The sequence below is a fragment of the Melanerpes formicivorus genome, unplaced genomic scaffold (genome assembly GCF_026170545.1).
Source record: "Melanerpes formicivorus ecotype bairdi unplaced genomic scaffold, bMelFor1.0.p_v2 SCAF_34, whole genome shotgun sequence".
NCBI lineage: Eukaryota > Metazoa > Chordata > Aves > Piciformes > Picidae > Melanerpes > Melanerpes formicivorus.
The window spans coordinates 258,427-279,244 of NW_027142386.1; the positions used below are offsets into that span (position 1 = coordinate 258,427).

Here is a 20,818-nt window from a genome sequence, read left to right on the forward strand (position 1 = left end):
GTTTCTGTATCATCACAGAAGCCTTTCAGGGTTGTCTTGGCTGAGCTAATGCCACTGATAGAGCTCTGTTCATCCATCAGCATTTCTGTGAGCCCTGGGGCATCACTGAAATTGCTTTGAGGATTAACTGATCCCCTCCTTCAGAAGCAGATGTTCTTTAATTGTTTGATAACTTAAAATGGTGCTGTGGAACTGCAGATTTGCTGTCTGCTGGCTTTATAAACTGTGTTCATAGACACAGGGTGCCAAGTAGAGACTGGACACTAGAGCTAAGCAGTCCTTTCTGAGAGCTTGCTGACTGAGCTTCTAAATGAGACAGGGAAGTTTGAGCTGGAAAATTCTTTGATCTGAGGTGTGAACTTAGGAATTCTTGTGTACCAAGAAGCCAGGAGTGGTGCTCCACCAAGTCGAAGGTGCTAGAGGATTGCAGTCCCCAAGTGCTGTCAGGTCTTGTGGTGCTGTAGGTGATGTGTTCCTGAGACACCAATCAGCCCTTTTGATGCTCTGCTCTCATGACTGGAATGTCCCAAGCAGGGACAAGTGCCTGCAACTTGGAAGACTGCTGAGCAAATTCTCAGAGGAAACTCAGGGTGGCCTCTTGGTTGTCTGCTTGCTCTGAGTGTTCCTGGTTGCTAAGTTTAACTGTGGAATTGAGGAATCTGTGAAGCCACATTCCAGTTTGCTCTGCTTCATTGTTTGAAAGGGCAGGGTGCTGGCACTTTTGTAGCATTTCCTCACATCCTCAGGGTGCTCACACTCTATTTCTATCAATGCTTCTGAGATCTTGGTTGTGTTTGGTTTCTGTCCTCATGAGGGCTTACTGCTCGAGCACTCTTCTGCCTGATGGTCTTGCTGCTCATCAGGTTGGTAATGGCTGGAGCCATTCCTGGGTTTCAGGTTTAGCCTTGTCCTCAAGTTCCTGGGTTTAAAGTGTGGATTTGTTTAGGAAGCTTGCTAGCAACAGTTCTGGTCTGGGGCTCTTCATGCACAGCCTCTGGAATGTCCTGCAGATGAAAAACACATGATTTAAGCTTAGTTTTGCTGTCTGAAAAGGAAGGAAGTATGGCCTTAAGATGGAGGCACTGTATTGAACTCTGAGGTACTGGCTCTGACCCCTGCAGTTGCCTCTTGGGTATTTTGATCAAGATCACTATCTGCTTTCTTTAATTTGCCTTCATATCAGTGGCTCTTCAGGCTCTAACGGGCCCTGGGCAGGACTGACTGGAACAAGTATGAACTTTGTGGCATTATCCTTTAAGTGTATTTCAGTGTTCAAAAGAGGCTCAGAAGAGTTTAGGTGCTGGGTAGCTCTGTAGTTCCCTGGAGAGGCTGAGCTCTCCTCCAGAGGTTGTTTCCAGGAACAAAGCATGTTGCTTCTGTGGCATTGGAGAAGTTAATTTTTAAAACCAGGGTTTGCTGGAGTGTGGTACAGGCTGACTGCATAGAAGTGATTTGTGATCAAGCCAGGATCTTTGCCATGGGAACAGTAATTATGGCTTCAGGCAGCAGGCCAAGAATGTTGTGAGGAAATTCCAGTCCCCTCCTATGGCTTTAGTTAGAGGCTGCAACAAGCTGGCTCTTGTGGCCTCTCCACCAGGCGTGATCACACATGTCAGCCACATGTAGTGAGGGGCACGGGTGGTGCTGCTGCTGCTGCCTGGGCTTGGTTGGCAGCTCCATCTGCTCTGTTGGTGGAGTTCACAGGGTTTGTGCACCTAGGTTTGCAGCTTCTGGATACCTGTCCCTCACTGTCACCCCTCTGTGAGGATTCCCAGTGCTGCTTACGCCTGTAGTGAGCTGAAGAGCACGATGAGCTGTTTGTTGAAGCTGTGGTGCCAAGTGAGATGCTGCCACAGGCTTCTCAGCTGTTAGAGCTAAAGCAGCTTCTCAATCACTTCTAAACCAATTTTTTTTTCCTTCTGTGGAAGCTGCCTGAACTCACTTCAGTTGGAGAGGAAACAAGCTGTGACTCCTTGTAGGCAAGAAAAAATCAACTGATAAGACTTCACAGCAACTAATCAGTTAATAAAATGGTGGTAGAAAAATCAGCCAAGGTTAAAAGAGGATTAAAAACCCCAGGAAAATACACTTAGCACACATGAATGAATTCAACTCTTCAGTCCCACAAGTGTAGGGATAGATTCTCCTGAAGCACAGCCAACATCTGCTTCAGGTGTTGTCAGATGAGAAAGTGCTGAAGTTTTTGGTGCCGCATTTTGTCATCTCACTAGTGAGAAGAGAGTCCATTCAGGTCCTGTCTGGGTGGCTCTGGTGTAGCTGTCTTCCAGGCTTGATAGGAGAACGTGCTGAGCCACTGTGCTTAGTTCAGCAAGTGCCTTTTTGGTAATCCCAGTGTGGTGATTGCTTGGTGTTTGCCAAAGCAGATTGTAATTATTACACAACTGCAATTCAGAGGAGATTGAAGTAGTGTGGGGTTCCTTCTGAAACCTGCCTCTTTGATTTGCCCTTCTTACTGTTTGGGGCACAAAATGTTCTCTCCTGGGTTCCCAAAGTGAGTCACCCAGCAGGATTTCTTGCTGATTGTATTTGTCTGGAGCTTCACCGAGGCCATGTCTGTTCTGCTGCAGTGAGTTGAAAAGCTCAAGGTTGTCTACTGGTTAAGCTCCAACTCGGAGCAGTCTATCATAAAGCTTGGGTGTGTGCTGCCCTACAAAGCCAGAATGACTGCATTACTGCTGCTGCGAGTTGAGGCGTTTTGGGCTATTTAACGTGGCCACACCTTCTGTTTGCTCAAAGGGCAGGTTTGTTTCACAGGGTGTCTCCATAGTAGCAAAGACCAAGGGAGAAAAGCCAGGGAGGGGCTGGTGAGACGAGTGGGCTGCAGATCCGGCTCTGTGCTGGAGCTGGTGTGTGCCTCAGCTCCTGATGATTGCAAAATCTCAGGAGCCATTGTTTTAATCAGAGAATGGCAGGGGTTGGAAGGGACCTCTGGAGATGGAGTCCAACCCCCTTGCCAAGACAGGGTCACCTTAGAGAAGGTCTCACAGGGACATGCCCAGGTGGGGTTTGAATCTCTATAGAGATGGAGACTCCCTCACCTCTCTGGGCAGCCTTTTTTAGTGCTCTGTCACCCTTAAAGTTCCTCCTTGTGTTCAGATGGAACTGTTTGTCTATGCCTGTTGTTCCTGGGCACCGCTGAAAAAAGTCTTGACTCCATCCTCCAATGCAATGCTTAAGTTTCTGATGTCTCTAGGAGCTCAGAAACCTGTCTGCATGCAAGAGAAATGATACCAGCCCTCGAGGCAGTGCCTGTGTTGCTGTGTGTTCATGTGGCAGTTGGTTTTCCTCAGCACTGATTTCTTTGCAATGCTCTGACCAACTAACCTGGTTTTAAAGATGCTGAAAGTGTGTGTGTGTGTGTGCCTAGGATGCCACCACGAGCCTTATTGGGAAGTTTACTGTGCTGGCTCTTTTGTAAAGACATTGATTTAAATCTTCCCCAGTGAATTCAAGCCCTGAGTGGGGTGGTGGGGGCTGGCCCCACCTGAACAGATCATAGCCTAAAACGTGCATGCTGAGCCAGCCAGGCCAGTGCCTTCCCCCCCGCCAGGTCCATCTAATGTGCAGATAAATGATCCAGGGGAACAAGGAGCAATTTGGGCAACTAAATTGATTTCTCTCTCTTGCTTTTTGGTTCTGATCAGAGGATAAATTGTGTCTTTAAGGGGGTAGTAGAGAGTGAGTAACACACTGAGTTTGTGGCTGCTGCTTACAGCCTGCTGGGACAGTAGTGTCACCCTGTGCCTGGCAGCCACCTCAGAGGCTGCACACCTCAAGGTCTTGATCTTCCCACCTTCACTCAGCCTGATGGAGGAGGCAGTTGTGTCCTGCAGAGGTGTTTTCACCTTGGCATTTCTTTGTGACCCAAATTGCAATGTGTTGCTCTTTTTTTTTCCCCACTGCTCTACCTTTAAATGATTGCAGGGTGCTGGAGGCAGGAGAAGGGGAAGAGAGTGGCACATGGAGGTAACATGAGAGATCCCTGCTGGAGTTGAATCCTTTGTGGAAGACAAAGGGGGAAAAAACCCTGTGGCATCCTTCTTAGTTTAAATTTAGTTCCTCCTTCTTGAATCTCTCAGCAAAAATGCTGGAATGTGGCATGTGTGAATGATGATGTCATCAGACTGGATTTTTGCTTAGTTTCCTTCACAGTGGTTTGAGCTGTGAAGTATCAGAACATTCTTCTGCTCCTCTGGGATGACCTCACATGGAACCCTTGAAGCATGCATGCCTCAGAGGCACTCCTGTGCTCAAAGACTTTCTTGCTGCTTTGATCAGGGCAGGGTTTGTGTGAGCTGCTCCATGATTTGTCTGTCACTTTGTCTGCAGAATACCATAGTGGCCTCTTACTGGGTCCAAACTCCTGACAGATGTAGGGAAGGTGAATTAGGAGAAGGGGATGCTTGCTTGTTCTGGCCAGGGAGTCACAGGACTTCTGTCAGGGGTTTTGTCTGAATTTAAGCAGACCAAGGGCGTCTGACAGCGTAAATCACTTGTGGTTTGCTTTCAGAGGAGGGTTTCCAGGTGGATCTCTGGTACCTGCTTGGTGCATGTTTGCCTTCTGAGTCTACCTCCTCCCTCACAAGGAGGAGGGCTACTACAGTCCTTAGTCTTGGTTACTCACTGAGTAGTGGAAGGTGCTCTGTCTGCAGAGGCAGAGAAGACTTCTGCTGTGTAGGAGCTCCTCAGTGAGATGGGAAAATGGAGTGTTTTGTAGACTTTAGGCTTGACTATAATCCAAAGCTTGCTGGTCTTCCTGGTCCTCATCCCTGTCCTTCCCATATTCCCTGTCTTGCTGTTGCTTTAATTTTACTTCCTGCCTGTAACTTACTGCCTTATGGAAGTTGGTTAATGTCACCAGTTTGTCTTGAGATGAATGTTTTTGTGGTGGTTCAGATGTATTTTGTTTCTGGCCTTCTGCACAGGCAGAATGCAGCTGATTGTTGGCATCCATTCAGAATTGACTGGGTCTGAATTAAATAAAGGATTATACAGGGCAGCTGAGAATTTCTGTAGTACTTGGTCAGGGGCTGGAACAGGCTGCCTGTGGAGTCACCATCCCTGGAAGTGTTCAGAAACCAAGATGTGGCACTTCAGGACGTGGCCTTGTGGTTATGGAGGTGTTGGGTAGAAGACTGGACTTTTATCTTAGAGGCCTTTTACACCCTTAGTGACTCCTTGATACTTTGAGGTGTGCTGGTACGTGCTGAGACAATCCCAGGCTTCATCCCAAGGCATGGAGAAGTTGAGGTAAAATCCTAGTGCCAGTGAGACAACTTCTAGTTCTGCTGTGCACTGACAGCGGCTTTGTGACTGAAGTGTGGAGAGCAGGAGCACATGGCTGTTGGAATCAGTTAATGCAGCTGGAGCAGGAGAGCTGCTGTAACCAAGAGCCTGGCAGACAAAAGCAGGCTGCTGCCATAGCAACACTCCCAGGTCATGCTTTACCTGGTAGCAGCCTGTGTACAGAGGTGAAGTTGGTGGTGGAACACCTCATCCTGGTTTGGGTGAGATCAGATGATGGAGCTTCAGTGGCCTGCTCGCTGTAAACAGGAAGAGGAGGTTTGTTAGTTCAGATGAAAAGTTTTCTGCAGAGCAGTGTTATTGCCAGCAATCTGTGGCTTCTGCTGATCTGGTCATAAAAATACCAGCTGCAAAAGAATTAGCTTGGACACAAATGTCACCAGGAATTAATGCCTCTTGTGAGCAGGGACCTGAACTCTGGATCTGAAGAGGCTGTGGTTTGAGTAAAAGCACTGTGCAGCTGGGCCTGCCCCGATGAATCACAGGATCAGAGAGTGGTGGGGATTGGAAGGGACCTTAAAGATCGTCCAGTTCCAACCCCACTGCTGTGGGCAGGGACACCTCCTATTAGACCAGGTTGCTCAAGGCCCCACCCAACCTGGTCTTGAACACCTACAAGGAGGTAGAAAAACGGTGGTGGGGAGTGTTGCTGGCAAGCACTGAGCACCCACACAGCCCTTTGCTGGCTTTAAGTTTAAACTTACTAGTTGAGTCAATAGCTTTTTGTCCTGGCTTTTCCAGTATAATTCACAATATCCACTGGGTATGTTGTTGGTGAGAAACTCGTCTAAACCTTTTTTAACAACCTGGCCTGCTCTGGTTCCTCTGACCCTACTGAGCTGGGTACTTGGTGTGGAGCATTTGAACCTCTACATGGTTGTGAGGCTTATTAATAGCTTCTGATGTGTCTTTTCCTGTATGTTAGAGCCTGGGAAGAGCTGATGGTGTAAGGAGCAGGCAGCTGTTAGCGGCTTGTGTTGGAGCTCCCCATAGGAGCGTGGACAGGGGACTTGCTGGTTTTCTGTGTGCCTCTTTGGTTCACCCCTAAGAGCAGCCAGCAGTAGGCATCTTTTTACCAAGGCTTGCAGTGCTAGGACAAGGAGCAATGGCTTTGAGCTGGAAGAGCTGAGATTGAGATTGGAGATCAGGAAGAAATCATTTACAGTGAGGGTGGTGAGACGCTGGAACAAGGTGCCCCCTTCCTGGAAGTGTTGAAGGTCCTAGAAGTGTTCAAGTGTTCAATGGTTTATTCTAAGGCCAGGCTGGATGAGGCCTTGAGCAACCTGGTCCAGTGGAAGGTGTCCCTGTCCGTGGCAGCGGGGTTGGAACTAAATGATCTTTAAGGTCCCTTCCAACCCAAACCATTCTATGATCTCTTGTGGGGCTCAGCTCCAGCAGCAAAAGCAGGAGGAAAAACAAATGCTGGTGAAAAGGTTTTGTTGATGGAAACTCCTGCTGCTGTGGGGCCTGTGCCAGCAGTGCCCTTACCCCTGGCAGGGCGTCAGCACCATGTGCTAGGTGTGCTGCTCGTAGGAGTGCACTCTAAACCCCCTTCTTTCAAAAGGAGCCTGTGAGGAATAATTTTGGTCCACACAGCACAAATCCCACGTCTGTAAACCTCCCTGTGTGGAGAAAAGACCTGGGAATAATTGCAATTTTCCAACTGCTGCAATCTTCCCTCTTGGTTTGCACATGCTTCCAGCTGGGAAGCTTACAAATTGCCTGCTGCTGCTTTTGATGTCAAACAATCGTCCCCCTCTGCCTCCTGGCTCTGGTCTCAGCGGGCAGCTAGAGTCTCCAAGATAAGAAGGGAGTGGATTGGAGATTGCTCTTTCATTAAAGCAACAGGGGCATGTGGAAAGCAGCAGCAGTTGAGCATTCCTCCTTCAAGTGCCCTGCAAATAACTTCTCAAATATGCCAGAAAAATGTTTATTTTAAGCAAGCCATTAGGAAAATTCAATTCAGGGCACTTTAAACTCTTTTTTTTCCATAACAGTATAAATGTTAGGGTTTTTTTTCCCCTCCCACCCCTCAGTTTATAGTTTCCTAACACTGCCTTCCATGAGTGGCTTGTTCTGATGTTTCCATGATGGATTGCATGGGCTGCTGCCTGAGTCTGCACAGGGGTGCCAAGGTTGGGTATCATCAGGAGTTTCCAAGCTGTTAGTGAAGAGCATCCCCCCCTAAGTTCAATGCAAGGGGGGGTCTGGTGAGGCCAGTAAATGTTTGCCTGTCTCACTGGGGCTGTCTGGTTCTTGTCCATGGCTCCCAGCTGCAGCCTAGTTGACACAAAGTGAAGCTGTACTTGTGGTGTTCCCAGCAGCTCAGGCACAGCAGTGTTGGTACAGCAAATTGGTGGGATTTTAGCCTTGGAATGATGCATAGCTTTGAGTCATCAAAAGGATGGGATCCCAGCCTAACAGCCTCCCAGACCAGTTGCCTCCTGCTCTGCTTGGGAATCCCAGTGCTAATTAGAAGAGCTGTTAAAAGGCTTATTCCCAATTACTGCACTATGTCAGAAGGAGGAGACCTCGCTGGGTGCCCTCAGCCTCTGTGGGACCTGGGCAGTGCTTGCAGGTGACCAGCACACGACAGTTTGGGGAACCTGCCCTAATTTCTTCTCTTCAGGACATCAAAGTGCTTGGGCCTGTCTTTGAAGAGCTGGCAGTGAGTAGTCAAACAAGAAATTCAAGATTTGGGGAGGGGGAAAGAAAAAAGCAGAACTGTCTGTAATTCAGTGTTCTGGGGCTCTGTGACCTACTTTCCTGAGCTGTGTGCTGGGGAGGTGAGCAGAGAGCTGGTGGTGTTGCCCAGATACTGTTTCTGCAGGTGCCCCCAGATGTAGGGCATGGTGGGAGGGGGGTGGTGAGTGTCTGGTGGCTGGCATGGAGCAGAGTGTGTGTGTGTGTGTGTGTCTGAGTTGGGTGGGAGGGCAGCCAGGCAGGGGTGAGCTCTGCTCCTTTTTCTGTTGATGAGAGATTTGTAGTGTGGCATTTCTGTGTAAGAGCCACTTAGAAACCAGTCAGAAAATGCTTTTATGTGCTGGGTTTGTATGATTGTGTTTGCTCACAGGTCGGAGTGGGATTTTAAGGTCTTCTAAGGACCAGCTTGGTTCAGAACTCTGCTTGTCAAATGTTTTCTCCTCTCCATAAAATCTGAAAGGCACAGAGCTGCAGTAAGGAAGATGAGAGGACCTGGGGCACACTGGGCTACTCTCAGCCTTTTGTTTTCAAAGCTGTGTTGACTTCTGTGTAGAAGGACCAGTGTGAAGGGCAGTAGAGGATGGGATTACAGAGACTTTGGAGCTGTGGTACTCGGGTTTCTCTGCTTCAGAATGCCTCTCTGTCCTTCTGCTCTCTGAGGCTTTGGTAGTGTTGTCCCAGGAGCTGTTCTGGGGGTTGTGGCTAGAAGGCAACACATCAGTGATCAGACTGCTTTGTACTAGCAGCCAAATTATTATATATGGCCCTATTTCTGCTGTCAAATTTGAAAGTAGCTTTTTTTAGCAGCTTACCTTTCCTGCTCTACCTCCTTTTCTCCTTTTTTGTGGGGGAGGAGGGTGGTAAGGAGGGGAAGAGATCCACCACTTCCTTCAGATCTCAGTTTCTCGAGTTTACCTCTGCTTGTAGCTGGAAATTCACATCTTTGGTTCATAATTACCAAGTCCTGCACTAACAATTGTGGCCAGCTTCTGAGAACTTGTCTTTTGCCTAACACTCCCTTTCTCCTGGTAGCTCCCAGTAAAATAGCCTTGGTGTGCTCCTGAGGAATGCCAGGAGGCCTCTCTGCTTTGCTCTTCCTGCTCAGCCCCAGAGTTTTTAGCTTAACCAAAAAAGAGTGACAATCTTGTCTGCTGTGAGCAGTCAGAAATCTGTTTGTTGGCTACAGCAGGAGGCTGTCTGAAGCCACTGCTGTACTTGGTGACTTCAGAAAGCTCAGCAGCGCTCCAGCTCTTAAGAGCCCTAGAGCTTAGCTGGAAAAGATACTGGATAGTGCTGCTCAGTTACTAAACTGGATCTCACTTATGCTTAATTTATGGAGGTGAGGTTCACTGCTCACTGCCAGTATGTTTTCACTCATGCTTCTATTCAGCTCCTGTCCAGCTTTTGATCTCAATTGTTCTGCTTTTAGGAGTACCTGAGTTCAGTAAAAATGCTGTCAGTTTACCTCTCCTCTTTTCTTTTCCAGCGGCGGGGATCTGAGGAGCTTTTCACTACTTGTGTTACTAACGGACCTTTTATCATGAGCAGCAACTCTTCCTCTGCAGGTAATATTGCCCATGAACAAGAATAGCCATTCCCAAGCATTGCAGACCCTCAGAGGAGGTCTGTGTTTCTCCCCACTTAGGCTTTATTTTTTAAATCACTTTATTTTTGGTGCTTATTAGGGGCTCCTGCAGGACTGTGCTGAATCCATTCATAGATTGCGTTGGGTTGAAAGTGACCCTCAAAGGTCATCTCGTCCCAACCCCCTTGCAGCAAGCAGGGACATCTCCAACCAGATCAGGCTGAATAATGACAAACCTCTTTAAAAGGCTATGAGACTGTAAGCAGTTGCTGCAGAACAGTGGTTAAATGGCTCTTACAGGATGAGGACATGCAGGGTTTGCTCTCAAGAGCTACGCTCGAACCAGTCGATTTCATGTAGGGTTATTTTGGCTCTGTGTAGTTGTTTGCTGCTGAGGTTAGTAAATCCCACCCAAGACTGTCCTTGGGTGCTCAGCCCAGATTGGTGCCCTCTGTGCTTGTCATGGCCTTGAATTGTCTTACTCTGAGCTCCTGTTGTCCTTCCAAGTCCCTTCATGTTCCTCCTGTGGCTGCCAGGCTGTGTCAGCTCCTGTCTCTGCCATATCTAGAATCCAGCTGATTGCGTTTTGGGTCGTATTTGATTTACTATCCCTTTAAGATGTCCTCTTCAAACACTGCAAAGAAGCCCAGTGGAGGTGAAAATGAACAAAGCAGCGCTCTAGAATTAGTGGCTCAGCCCTCCACAAAGCAGCCACGGGTGGGTGGTGGTCTGAAACGGCCACAGGGAGGGCGGCTGCCATCGCCGTGGTGTTTGGCCGCATCACGTCGCGTGACTGGGAGGAAAGGCTGAAACCACGTGTCTGCAGATCCTGCTCGCATTAGGCCGTGGAATCTGGCTAAGAAGGAGCAGCAGCTGGATGTCAGAAACATTCCCATCTTCTGTCCAGCCCTCCCCACTGAGCAGCAACTCTCTTGCTTTCCGCAGCTAATGGAAACGACAGCAAGAAGTTCAAAGGCGACAACCGCAGCGCTGGGGTCCCATCCCGAGTAATCCACGTCCGTAAGCTCCCCAGTGATGTCACGGAGGCAGAGGTCATTTCTTTGGGCTTACCTTTTGGCAAGGTCACCAATCTTCTCATGTTGAAAGGCAAAAACCAGGTATTGTCTCTGTAATTGAAGGCAGGGATGGTGTCAAAAAAAAACCCAACCAACCACTTGAGGAGCTTGTCAGCAGCAAAGCAGAGCCGAGGAGCTGGAAGCGGCTGCGGTGTGCTGGCAGCCAATGGCTTTGGCGTGCCGTGATTTTACTTTTCCATGGTCATCCCATGAGCTGTTAAAAATACTATTTTCAGGCTGTGCAAGTTGTTAAGTCCATAATTGCATGTTGTCACTTCTAATGAGCATTATGCCTCGTTGTTAAATTACAGAGCAGGGGAATTATTTGGACAGCAGTGCCATGAGTTGGCCTTTTTTTTCCACACCCCCCCCTGCCTCACTCGAGCCGGCCTGATGGTTGAGTAACCCCCAGTGCAACTTTGCATAGTCAGGGCACCTTTACTGGTGCAACCAAAATGAGCTGGGGTAAAGCTTGAAGCACTCTTGGGTAATGCAGGTGATGTGCACTCATTTGGTAACTAAAATTGCCTGGACAAATTAAGGAGTGGAAAAAAAAAAAGCCAGGCAACTTTAATCATGCCTTAAAAGACTTTGTCTTTAATCTTAATGATGGAAATGTGCCTCTGCTGTATTGCATGGTGGCACTGATGTGCAAGTCCTTAAGATAATGGCTTGCTGCAATCCCTGGGGGGGGTGTGTGTGTGTGTTTGAAGTAGAGAAGACCATAAAGGTATGGGCAGTGAGTGGGCTCACTGCTCTGTAGAGACCTGTGAGAAGTTGCTGAAGATAAGGGTGGAGAAGGTGGATGATTTGGTGTATTTCTGTGTTCCTGCAGACACTTCTGTTGCTGCTTTCTTAAATACATGTAGCCTGGAGATGTTAAAGTGAGGCTGAAACAGGTACATTAGCTCAGTCTGGACAGTGAAGATCTCATTTGTCCACAGAATGCATCTAGTTGGGAGGGACCCTCAGAGGTCATCTTGTCCAACTCCCCTGCAGTGAGCAGGGATATCTCCAGCTAGAGCAAGCTCTATGTACAGTTGGTTCTTAAGTCATTCTGTCTGCAAAAGCTTGCATGTAAATGCAGTTGTGAAAATCCAACCCAGTTACAGTTCAGCTGGAGGTTCCTCCTGAAGGTCCTAACTGGTGTGATGCTGTTGCTGAGTGCTGCTGCTGTCTCCTGGTGTGAGCCCATCTGATCGTGTGCTGGGTTTGACTTCTGTGCAGGCTTTCATAGAGATGAACACAGAAGACTCAGCCAACACCATGGTCAACTACTACACCACTGTCACTCCAGTCCTCCGCAGCCAGCCCATCTACATCCAGTTCTCCAACCACAAGGAGCTCAAGACAGACAACTCTCCAAACCAAGCAGTTAGTTCTCATTCTTTACCTTGCTGTACTAGTGGGAGGGACAGAGCTCTCAGCTCCTGCTTTGATTTGTGCTGCTGCTGTAAGCCTGGGAGGCTTCTGAGATCGAGTTTAATTGTTGAAGTGCTGAATGGAGCACACAAGCCTGTGGAATAAGGTCTCCTCTGACAGCTTTTATCCAGAGTTTCAGCAGATTAAATGAGCTGCTGACTGCTTCAGTGTGTGGGGAGGGATAGAGGGGACGGGAGGTGGTGAGGAGGGGTGGCTTGGCATCCTTCAGTAACTGAACACTCAGCTAGACACTTAGGTCTGCTACTCTAGGACCTTTGTCCTTGATGTTTGAAAGGTTCCTATGAAATGAAGTTCTGATGGGGCAAGCCCTGTGTCTGCAGTGGAGCACAGTCTGCCTCTGATGAGTTCTGAGGTGGGCAGCACTGGAACATGGCAGTGCCTAAGGCTTGTCTAGGGTTCCTGTGCCACACATGGTAAAATTCCCTTGCTCAGCTCAGCTGCTCTTGGCAGCCTTTCAGGACAGGAGCACTGGGAAGAAGTTGAAGTTACCTGTTTCCCCTTATCAAGAGAGGCCAATCATGTCCAGTTTGCCTCCTCTCACTTTTCAGACCAGATCAGAGCACCTGGTGCTGTGCAGGTGCTGTGGTGCTGCTGAGTCCCTCTAACAAAGGCAGCCCCTAGCACACAGCACTGTTGTGTGCATGAAGGAAAAGCCTTAAGTCCTCTCTTCCACTCATCCCTGTGGCAGGTGGACCTTCAGCTCTCTATTCCATCAGCCTCTAGCACACTGGAGAAGGTTCACCCCCAGGGAGCTCAGCTTTTCCTTTCCTTTAGAGGAGTCACTTTGCATCAGTGGATGTTGAGCAAGGTTTCAGCAGTAGCATACTTACTTCAGGCTGGGTTTTGGCTGGTTGGTGTGGGCTGTCACAGGATGTTGGGGCTGGAAAGAACCTCCAGAGATCATTCAGTACAACTCCCCTGCCAGAGCAGGACCATGGAATCCAGCACAGGTCACACAGGAACACATCCAGATGGGGCTGGAAAGGCTCCAGAGAAGGAGACTCCACAACCCCTCTGGGGAGCCTAATCCAGTGCTCTGTGACCCTCACAGTGAAGAAGCTCCTCCTCATGTTGAGGTGGAACCTGCTGTGTAGTTTGTATCCATTGCCCCTTGTTCTATCACAGAGTTCAAGTGAGCAGAGCCTGTCCCCCTCCTTGACACCCAGCCCTCAGATGCTTAGCCCTGTTAGAATGCTCTGAAGTCCCCAGTGGAAGGAGCAGCATCTTGCTTTGTTCTGCTCACTGAGATGGTTTGCTGATGGCCAGTGGAGAGAAGCTGGCTGTGTTTCTGCAAGCACAAGTGTGGGTCTCATGGCATCTTTGCTTCTGCAGCGTGCCCAGGCAGCTCTGCAAGCTGTGAATTCTGTCCAGGCTGGAAACCTGGCCCTGGCAGCCCCTGCTGCTGCCGTCGATGCGGGAATGGCGATGGCTGGCCAGAGCCCTGTCCTGAGGATCATTGTGGAGAACCTCTTCTATCCTGTCACTCTAGATGTTCTGCATCAGGTAAAAACCCTGTTGCCCCAAGGCCTTGAAGAATGGGAAACTGTTGTATTTGCAGTGTCTTTGTTCTACCAGTGTGTGATGGGGTGTTTTTGTGTGGCTGGGTAATTCAAGCTCTGACCATAGCTGCCAACTGTCTTCCTTCTGGAGACCCAGACACCTACACCACATTCTTCTGGGTTTAATCCCAGTCTGGCCAGGCTTCAGTATCTCTGCTTGGACTTGATCTTGATCTTAAAGGCTTGCTTTTTTTCCCCCCAGCCTAAATGATTCTCTGCTTCTAGAGACTTTGATTGCTGGTCTGTTTTAATTGGATTGCAGCCTGCTACAACACAGGGGACAAATGGATGTTCTCAGGACAGCTCTTCCAGCTCTGTGTAGGGTGTAGCAGAAGGAGCTGCCGTGTTGCCCTTGTGTGAGGGGTAGGGGTAAACCATGCAGTGTCTGAGAGTCCTGTGGGCAGCAGCCTGTTTGGAAAGCTCCTGCTGTGGTGGCTTAACTCAATCTTCATGTTTAAAATGCAAGCTTGGCTGTGTTTAAGAGTCCTTGAAATTCTTGGAGGTGTTCCAGGTTGTGAAGGTGCATGTGAATCTGCCTGGCTAAGAACCCAGAACAAAACCAGCCCCTTGTTCAGGGGCATTTCAACTCCCCCTGATGGTTTTTCCAGTCTGATGCCATTGAGGCAAGTTAAACAGCACCCAAGCTGTAGTTTAAAACCTTGACATTTTTGGAGTTGGAAAGCTAAGCAGGTAAAGGCTAACTTATTGTTGTTGCTGCTTTTAATGTTGGAGATTAGTGTGGAGTTGCTTTGCTGGAGGTGAGCTGAGCTTCTACAAACCATTGTCTTGCAGATTTTTTCCAAGTTTGGAACAGTCTTGAAAATAATCACATTCACAAAGAACAGCCAGTTCCAGGCCCTGTTACAATATGCTGACCCAGTCAGTGCTCAGCATGCCAAACTGGTGAGTAAACACCTGCGTTACTGGAACCCTCAGCTTGCTCTTACTCACCTAAGATCAGTGTCAGTAGCATTTGGAGGTCTGGTGGTGTTGGGGTTTGGTGAGCACCTTCCTGATAGCAGAGCTCAGGTGGGTGGAGTTAAAATGTACCTTAAAATGCATGAGCAGGGTGTGACAAAAATGCATCTTTAAAGTGTGCAGACGTGGAGCTGCTTGGCCAGGAGCTTTAGGTTGAAGGTTGGACTTGATCTTAAAGGTCTCTTCCATTTGGGATGATTCTGTGAAGGAGCTCCTAGAGCTTGAGGGGTAAAGCAAGGCAGTGCAGGACCTGCCTGTCTGCAGAGGGGACTCTGGCTAGTGCCACTGGGGGTGTTCTGCTGTGGCCTGGGTGTGAGTGCACCTTGGGCTGAGGGAGGGTTTGTTTCCTTGCAGTCCCTGGACGGACAGAACATCTACAATGCCTCCTGCACGCTGCGCATCGATTTCTCCAAGCTCACAAGCCTCAATGTCAAATACAATAATGATAAGAGCAGAGATTACACCAGGCCAGACCTTCCTTCTGGAGATAGCCACCCGTCCCTTGATCAGACCATGGCAGCTGCCTTTGGTGAGAACTCTGGCTGAAGTGGGAGCAGAATGACTGTAACCACTGGGTGTGTCAGCTAGGGAAGGGATGGGGGCCCCACTGTGGTGGGTCAGGCAGTCTTGGAATACAGTGTGACTAACCAGGAAACTCTGGGAACTACTGAATGCAAAGTAGTAGTGGGAACACAGGGATGTGGGTGCTTGCTGCTGCTTTGGAAGCTTATCTCCCTTCGGGTGAAGGCTGTGGAAGGCTCTCCAGCTGTCTGTGCTTCGAGTGCCATCTGCTGTTCTGCCTGCAGCGTGCACTCGGTGGTAATCTGGGGTGGTGTAACCCCTGCTTAAAGTCTTGGTGTGCTGATGCAGTTAGAGGAGCAGCCAGCTTGTGTTCTGCACAGCAGCTGTGTTCTAAGGGCTGTTTGGGAACAGCAGAGTTGGAGGAGGAAGAGTTTTTGTACAGCTCCTGAGGCTCAGTGTTGCACTCTGAGGCACTTTTGAATTGCTGTTTATGTTTTAGGCCTTAGCTTTCAACTAAATGCTTATGTTGAAGGGGACAGATGTGGACATTTCCAGCTAAGTGTAGAGTTTTCTTGCTCTTGGGTGTCTTTGTGTGATGTGCATATCTTTCCCAGGTGCCCCAGGAATAATCTCTGCTTCTCCATATGCAGGAGCTGGCTTTCCTCCTACCTTTGCAATTCCTCAGGCTGCAGGTACTGTATTTCGTAAGTTGACATTTTTTATAGGCTTTCTGTTGAAGCATCTTGGTGTTTTAAAGCTAAGTGCTGATGTTTTTGTTGGGCTCAGTCCTGCAAACTCCAAATTCTGGCAGTTGGACAGGGAAGGGAATGGTGCTTCAGAACCTAACCAGTACAGCTGTGGCACCACTGGCTCTGGGTAATACCCCTGAGAGAAGAGGAGAGTAGGAGGATAGGAGAGGCAGTGTTTAAAATTGAGAGGAGAGAGATTTTTTTTCTCCCATTTCTATGGTTAAAGAGGTTGGGAACTCACTGACAGCTGTAAATAAATGTAGTCAAAAGCAAGGAATCTTGCTTCATTTTTTCCCCCCTAAATATTTTGAGTGAAGCTGGTATTTAAACCTGAAGCTGTTAAGCCATGCTGCAGGTAACAAATTCTGGGCTCTGAGGGAAGTAGCCAAGTGTCTGAGATGAAAGCCTTCCACTGGGGTGCCAGACTAAACAGCTCCTGCTCTGTCTCACAGCAGACCAGGCTGTGTTGGCTTTCTTGTAACCTCATGGAATTTCCTTGCTCATGACAAACAAGTGCAGATCAAACCCCTGAAGGTTGCTGCTTGGTTCAAACATCCTGTCCTGGTGGGGAAACACCCAGTGTGCTTTGAGAAGCCACCTCACTGACCTCCTGAGCTCCAAAGCTCTGTCCTTCGGAGGGGTAATGCAGCGAGGTGCCAGCTGTTAGTGTGAGCAGCCTGGAAGTGTTCAGAAACAGAACTGTGAGGTTTCTCTGTTCAAGAGGAGGTGAGCTGGTGGAGCACAGCTGCTGGTCCTCCACCAGCTCATCTCCTGAACAGAGAAGCCTTACAGTTGCATGCTTGAAGACAAACCTTACAGTTGCATGTTTTAAAGACAAAGCATTTTTTGGCATGCACTGGTTGGAGAGACCCTTCCAAATGCCCTCTGTGACACCTTCCCTGCACCAATGGAGCTGAGGTTTTGTGCTGCTTCTGCTTCTTGTGAAACCTGCAGAATATTGTAGTCAAACAAGGTGGTGCCAAGAGGCACCTGCTGAGCACCAGGCACTGCAAGAGCAAACACTGTGAGAGATGAGAACACTTCCTGCAGCACCCGGACTTGGAGGCTCCTGCTCCCAGGATCCGTGGTCACTGTTGTCTGATCACATGCATGTTAGGCAAGATGTGCTGCTCTCCCTTCTGGTGCAGCACACACACCAGAGTCCACGCTGTGGGTTTCTTCACTGGTTAATATTCTTTAATTTCCAGGCCTGCCAGTCCCAGCAGTTCATGGAGCTTTGGCTCCTTTGGCTATCCCAGCAGCTGCAGCGGCTGCAGCAGGACGGATTACCATTCCCGGCCTCACTGGGCCAGGGAACTCAGTTCTGCTGGTTAGCAATCTCAATACTGAGGTTAGTGAAGTCCTAACTTTACCCTTTTTATTATTCATTCCCCCCCCCTCTTCTTCTTCTTACCTCTACTTTTACTTTCTGAACACCAGATTGTGCTGAAACTCACTGAAAGTGAAATCCTGCTGTATCCTACAGGGAACAGCCCAACTAGAAAACCAGATGGCCCTGCTCTGCCAGCCCCCAAAGTTAAAGCACTTCAGTGCTCTAGTTGCTGATAGGAAATCAAGTCCATCTCAAATGAAGTCTTGCTCTTCTTTGGTTCAAAACCAAGGATGCTGCCTGCCTGCTCTTGCCCAGTAAAGACTACAATGCCTTTCCCTTCCTTCCCTCTTCATTTGGAAATCTCCCTGCCATTCCCATGGCATGGTGTCATTGGGGGTCACAGACTAGCCATGTCCATTCTTCCTTTTCCATAGCATGTTCTAGATTTTAATCCATTAATTCAGAACTACAGAGAGAGTTTGTTCTGAGCTTTGCTCTTTCTGTGGAGTGTCTGGACCCCTGCCAGCTTTACCTTGTTACCTGTGCAGTATTTCCCCCTCTGCCATGTGCTTGCACATTTATTTTTTTTCCCTTTCCAAGATTCTTGGAAGTGGTTTGTGTTTTTTTTTTTTTTCCTCCTTAGCTAAACTCCCTTTAACAGCTCACAGTTTACATTTTCAATTCTACTTAGTGAGTTGAAATACTTGAATGTCTTTTAAAAACAAAAAAAAACCAAACAAAACAAGGCAAATATTTGAACCAAAAACCAAAAATGCTGCTTGTAATGAAAGAGCATCACAAGAATTCCATATGGATACCTTGGATTTGCCTTCAGTTTGGCTCTCTGTTGGATTGAAAGTGTAGAATCTTCTGATGTGTGTGCAGCAGAGTCATGAGTTAACTGTGGTGGGACTGTGCACACGAGTTACTCCTGCTGTGCAAAAGCTCTGTAACTTAGCAGTGATGTCAGAGTAACCACAAAACCTCTTTTGCATCAAAGGGGAAGCCTGGATGTGATGAACAATCAAAATGTTGTCACTCTGGATGAGATGAGCCAATTGAATCAATATTTCAGACTACTCTCTTTTTATCTGTCACTACTGTTTTCTCCAGGACATGAAATAATGGCTGGGGCTGGGGCACAGCTTTGCTCTGGCTCTTTACCTAGGAGCTCCTCTGCCATGCCAGGAACTGTTCAGCTTTGGCTCACACCCATGACTAAAGTCACAACTAAAGGCTGGCATTGTTATTTCCCAACCAGTGTGCCACTGTCACTTGTATGTTGCTGGGGATGATCCTGCAGTGACAGAGGCTGTGCTGTGCCTCTTTAATTTGGCCCACAGCTCTTTGCAGTGTCTGAATGCTGTGCACAGCTCTTGGCTCAGTAGGAGCAAGCAGTTATTTCATGCCTTGCATTTTTTGGATGAGCTCTTCACTATCCATCCAGCTTATCTTTGGGCTAGAGAGACTTTGATACTTGTACTGAAGCTGTGAACTAACAGACCTGAAACTTTTTTTCCATTGCCTGTATAATCAGTGTTGTAGAAACTTACCTGTGCCACAACCAGTTAGTTAAGAGACAGTATTGCTTTGGAGTGACTACTCTGCCTTAATGCCTAGGGGATTGGGGTTATTTTTAATGAACTGTACTCATGGAAACTGAAATCATTCACCATGGAATGGAAAGGTGGAATAGAGGAAACCTCTCTGGTGATTCCTTGCTTTGGATGCAGACTCCTGCCTGCGTGCAGGGTTCTGCAGGGGCAGAGATGCTGCTCCTGCCTTTCTGAGTTTCCACGTGATATGAGGCCAAGCCACAGAGGTGGCAGGGCATAGACTCTGCAGCAAATGAAGTGCTGAGTTCCTCTGCAGCAAGACCCTCTAGCAGAGACCTCCCGAGGTTTTTTGTGGTGCTGCTTTAAAGGCAGCACCTGGGTTCTGTATTGGGCTTAGCTTGCTTCCCGCGGCCCTAACGTAGAGCTCTTTGCCTTATCCATGGAGTCAGTTCTGCTAAGAACTTCTCTGTGACAGGAGAAAAAGATGTTCAGGCAAATGAAAGCCTTGCAACTCCCTGGAGCAGTCACTCCGCTGGGGATACTGTCTCTTACCTCTTTGTTATATCTTTTAAGTTTAAAAACAAAACCAAAATGCCTTTTCCTTTATCGTTGTGTTCCACTGGGTTAAAAAACAAACCCCTCCCCAAATCCCTCTCCCTTCCCAAACCGCCAAACCCCTATGAACTGTTCTGTAAAGAGAGAGGAAAAACCAACCAACCAACCAAAAACCCACCCCCCACCCTCCCCAAGTTATTGTACAATAGAACCTATAAATCTTTTGACTGATGGAACACTACATATTTCCTTAATGTATTTACTGACCTGTGTTTTGTTTTTGTTTTGTTGTTTTGTTTTTTGCTACTTTTTTTTTTGTTTGTGTGTGTGTTGTTGTTTTTTTTTTTCCTTTTCTCCCCCCCCATATCCCTCAATTTATTTTTTATTTGTTTTTTTTTTCTCTCCCCTTGATCCGGAATTTCTTTGCCAACTGACTGCACGGTACTTCTGCTTCCTGTTGTCGCTTGAAACCAAACCAAACCAAAAAACCACCACCACCACCAAACCATTCAATAAAACCAATTTGTTGTTTTGTTTTTTTTTTCTTTCTTTTTTTTTTTACCCTTTTCCAAACCAAAAAAATAAATACATTAAAAAAACAAACTATATATATATATATCTATCTATATATATCTCTATATATATATCCAAAACCCTGCTCTTCGGAAACCAACCTGCCCTTCAATATTAACCACACCTTGAAAACTCCACATCATCCATCAACCAATTGCGCCATTTCCTGCGGGGATTTCCTGCCCTTCCTCCGTTGTGGACGATTTGTGCAACCTCGCTCTACCCCTCCGATTCCTTACCTCTTCCCTGTCCCTCCGCTGCCTTGCTCTGCTGTTCTCTAAAGAGAGTTACACCCCAATGCCTCTTTATTCTTTTCGGTATGTTATCATTCACAACTTTATTATTACCTTTTTTTTTTTTTTGGTTTTCTGTTGAGTTTTTTTTTGCCTTTTATTTTAATCACTTAAGGTTTATTTCGTTGTTGTTGTTGGTTGTTGTTGTTGTTTTTACTTTTTGGATACTTCAGAAATGTTTTTGCACTTTGGGTTTGTTTTGTTGCTTTTCCTTTTGAATGCATCATTTGATTTCATTGTTTGGGTTTGTTTTGTTGGGTTTTTTTTTTTTGTTTCCTTTGGCATTTAGTTGCTGCTGGTTTGTTTGTTTTGTTTTTTTTTAAACTTAGTTTGGTTTGTTTGTTTTTTACTTTTATAATGTGCATGGGTTTAGTGCTTTGCATGCCTGATAGATACATACACATATATATATAGAGTTAGGGTTTAAATGGAGAGCATGCCACGTTTTGTTCAGTCGTCTTGGCAGTGAGGTTGGTTGTTTGTTGTTGTTGGTTTTGATTGGCTTTTTTTGGTTGTTGTTGTTGCTGAAACCCAACATCTTTTTTTTTTCTCCTTTATATAATCTTAG

The 20,818-nt window shown here is 47.5% G+C and overlaps 1 protein-coding gene across 8 annotated transcripts in view; it reads left to right on the forward strand.

Moving 5' to 3' along the window:
- Positions 1 to 20,818, forward strand: part of PTBP1 (polypyrimidine tract binding protein 1) — a 36,366-nt gene that overhangs the window by 6,588 nt on the left and 8,960 nt on the right. For 2 of the 8 annotated variants that reach the window (XM_068156210.1, XM_068156205.1), the window contains 9 exons: positions 9,515 to 9,593; positions 10,559 to 10,731; positions 11,917 to 12,063; positions 13,465 to 13,635; positions 14,484 to 14,594; positions 15,024 to 15,198; positions 15,806 to 15,895; positions 17,149 to 17,291; positions 20,241 to 20,274. In XM_068156210.1, coding sequence (XP_068012311.1) covers positions 9,569 to 9,593; positions 10,559 to 10,731; positions 11,917 to 12,063; positions 13,465 to 13,635; positions 14,484 to 14,594; positions 15,024 to 15,198; positions 15,806 to 15,895; positions 17,149 to 17,291; positions 20,241 to 20,274 — 1,069 coding nt within the window. In that variant the 5' untranslated portion in view covers positions 9,515 to 9,568. Of the gene's footprint in view, positions 1 to 7,889; positions 7,994 to 9,514; positions 9,594 to 10,558; positions 10,732 to 11,916; positions 12,064 to 13,464; positions 13,636 to 14,483; positions 14,595 to 15,023; positions 15,199 to 15,805; positions 15,896 to 17,148; positions 17,292 to 20,240; positions 20,275 to 20,818 lie in introns of those variants that run through there. The other 6 variants (XM_068156212.1, XM_068156213.1, XM_068156211.1 and 3 more) reach the window with 5 other exon arrangements.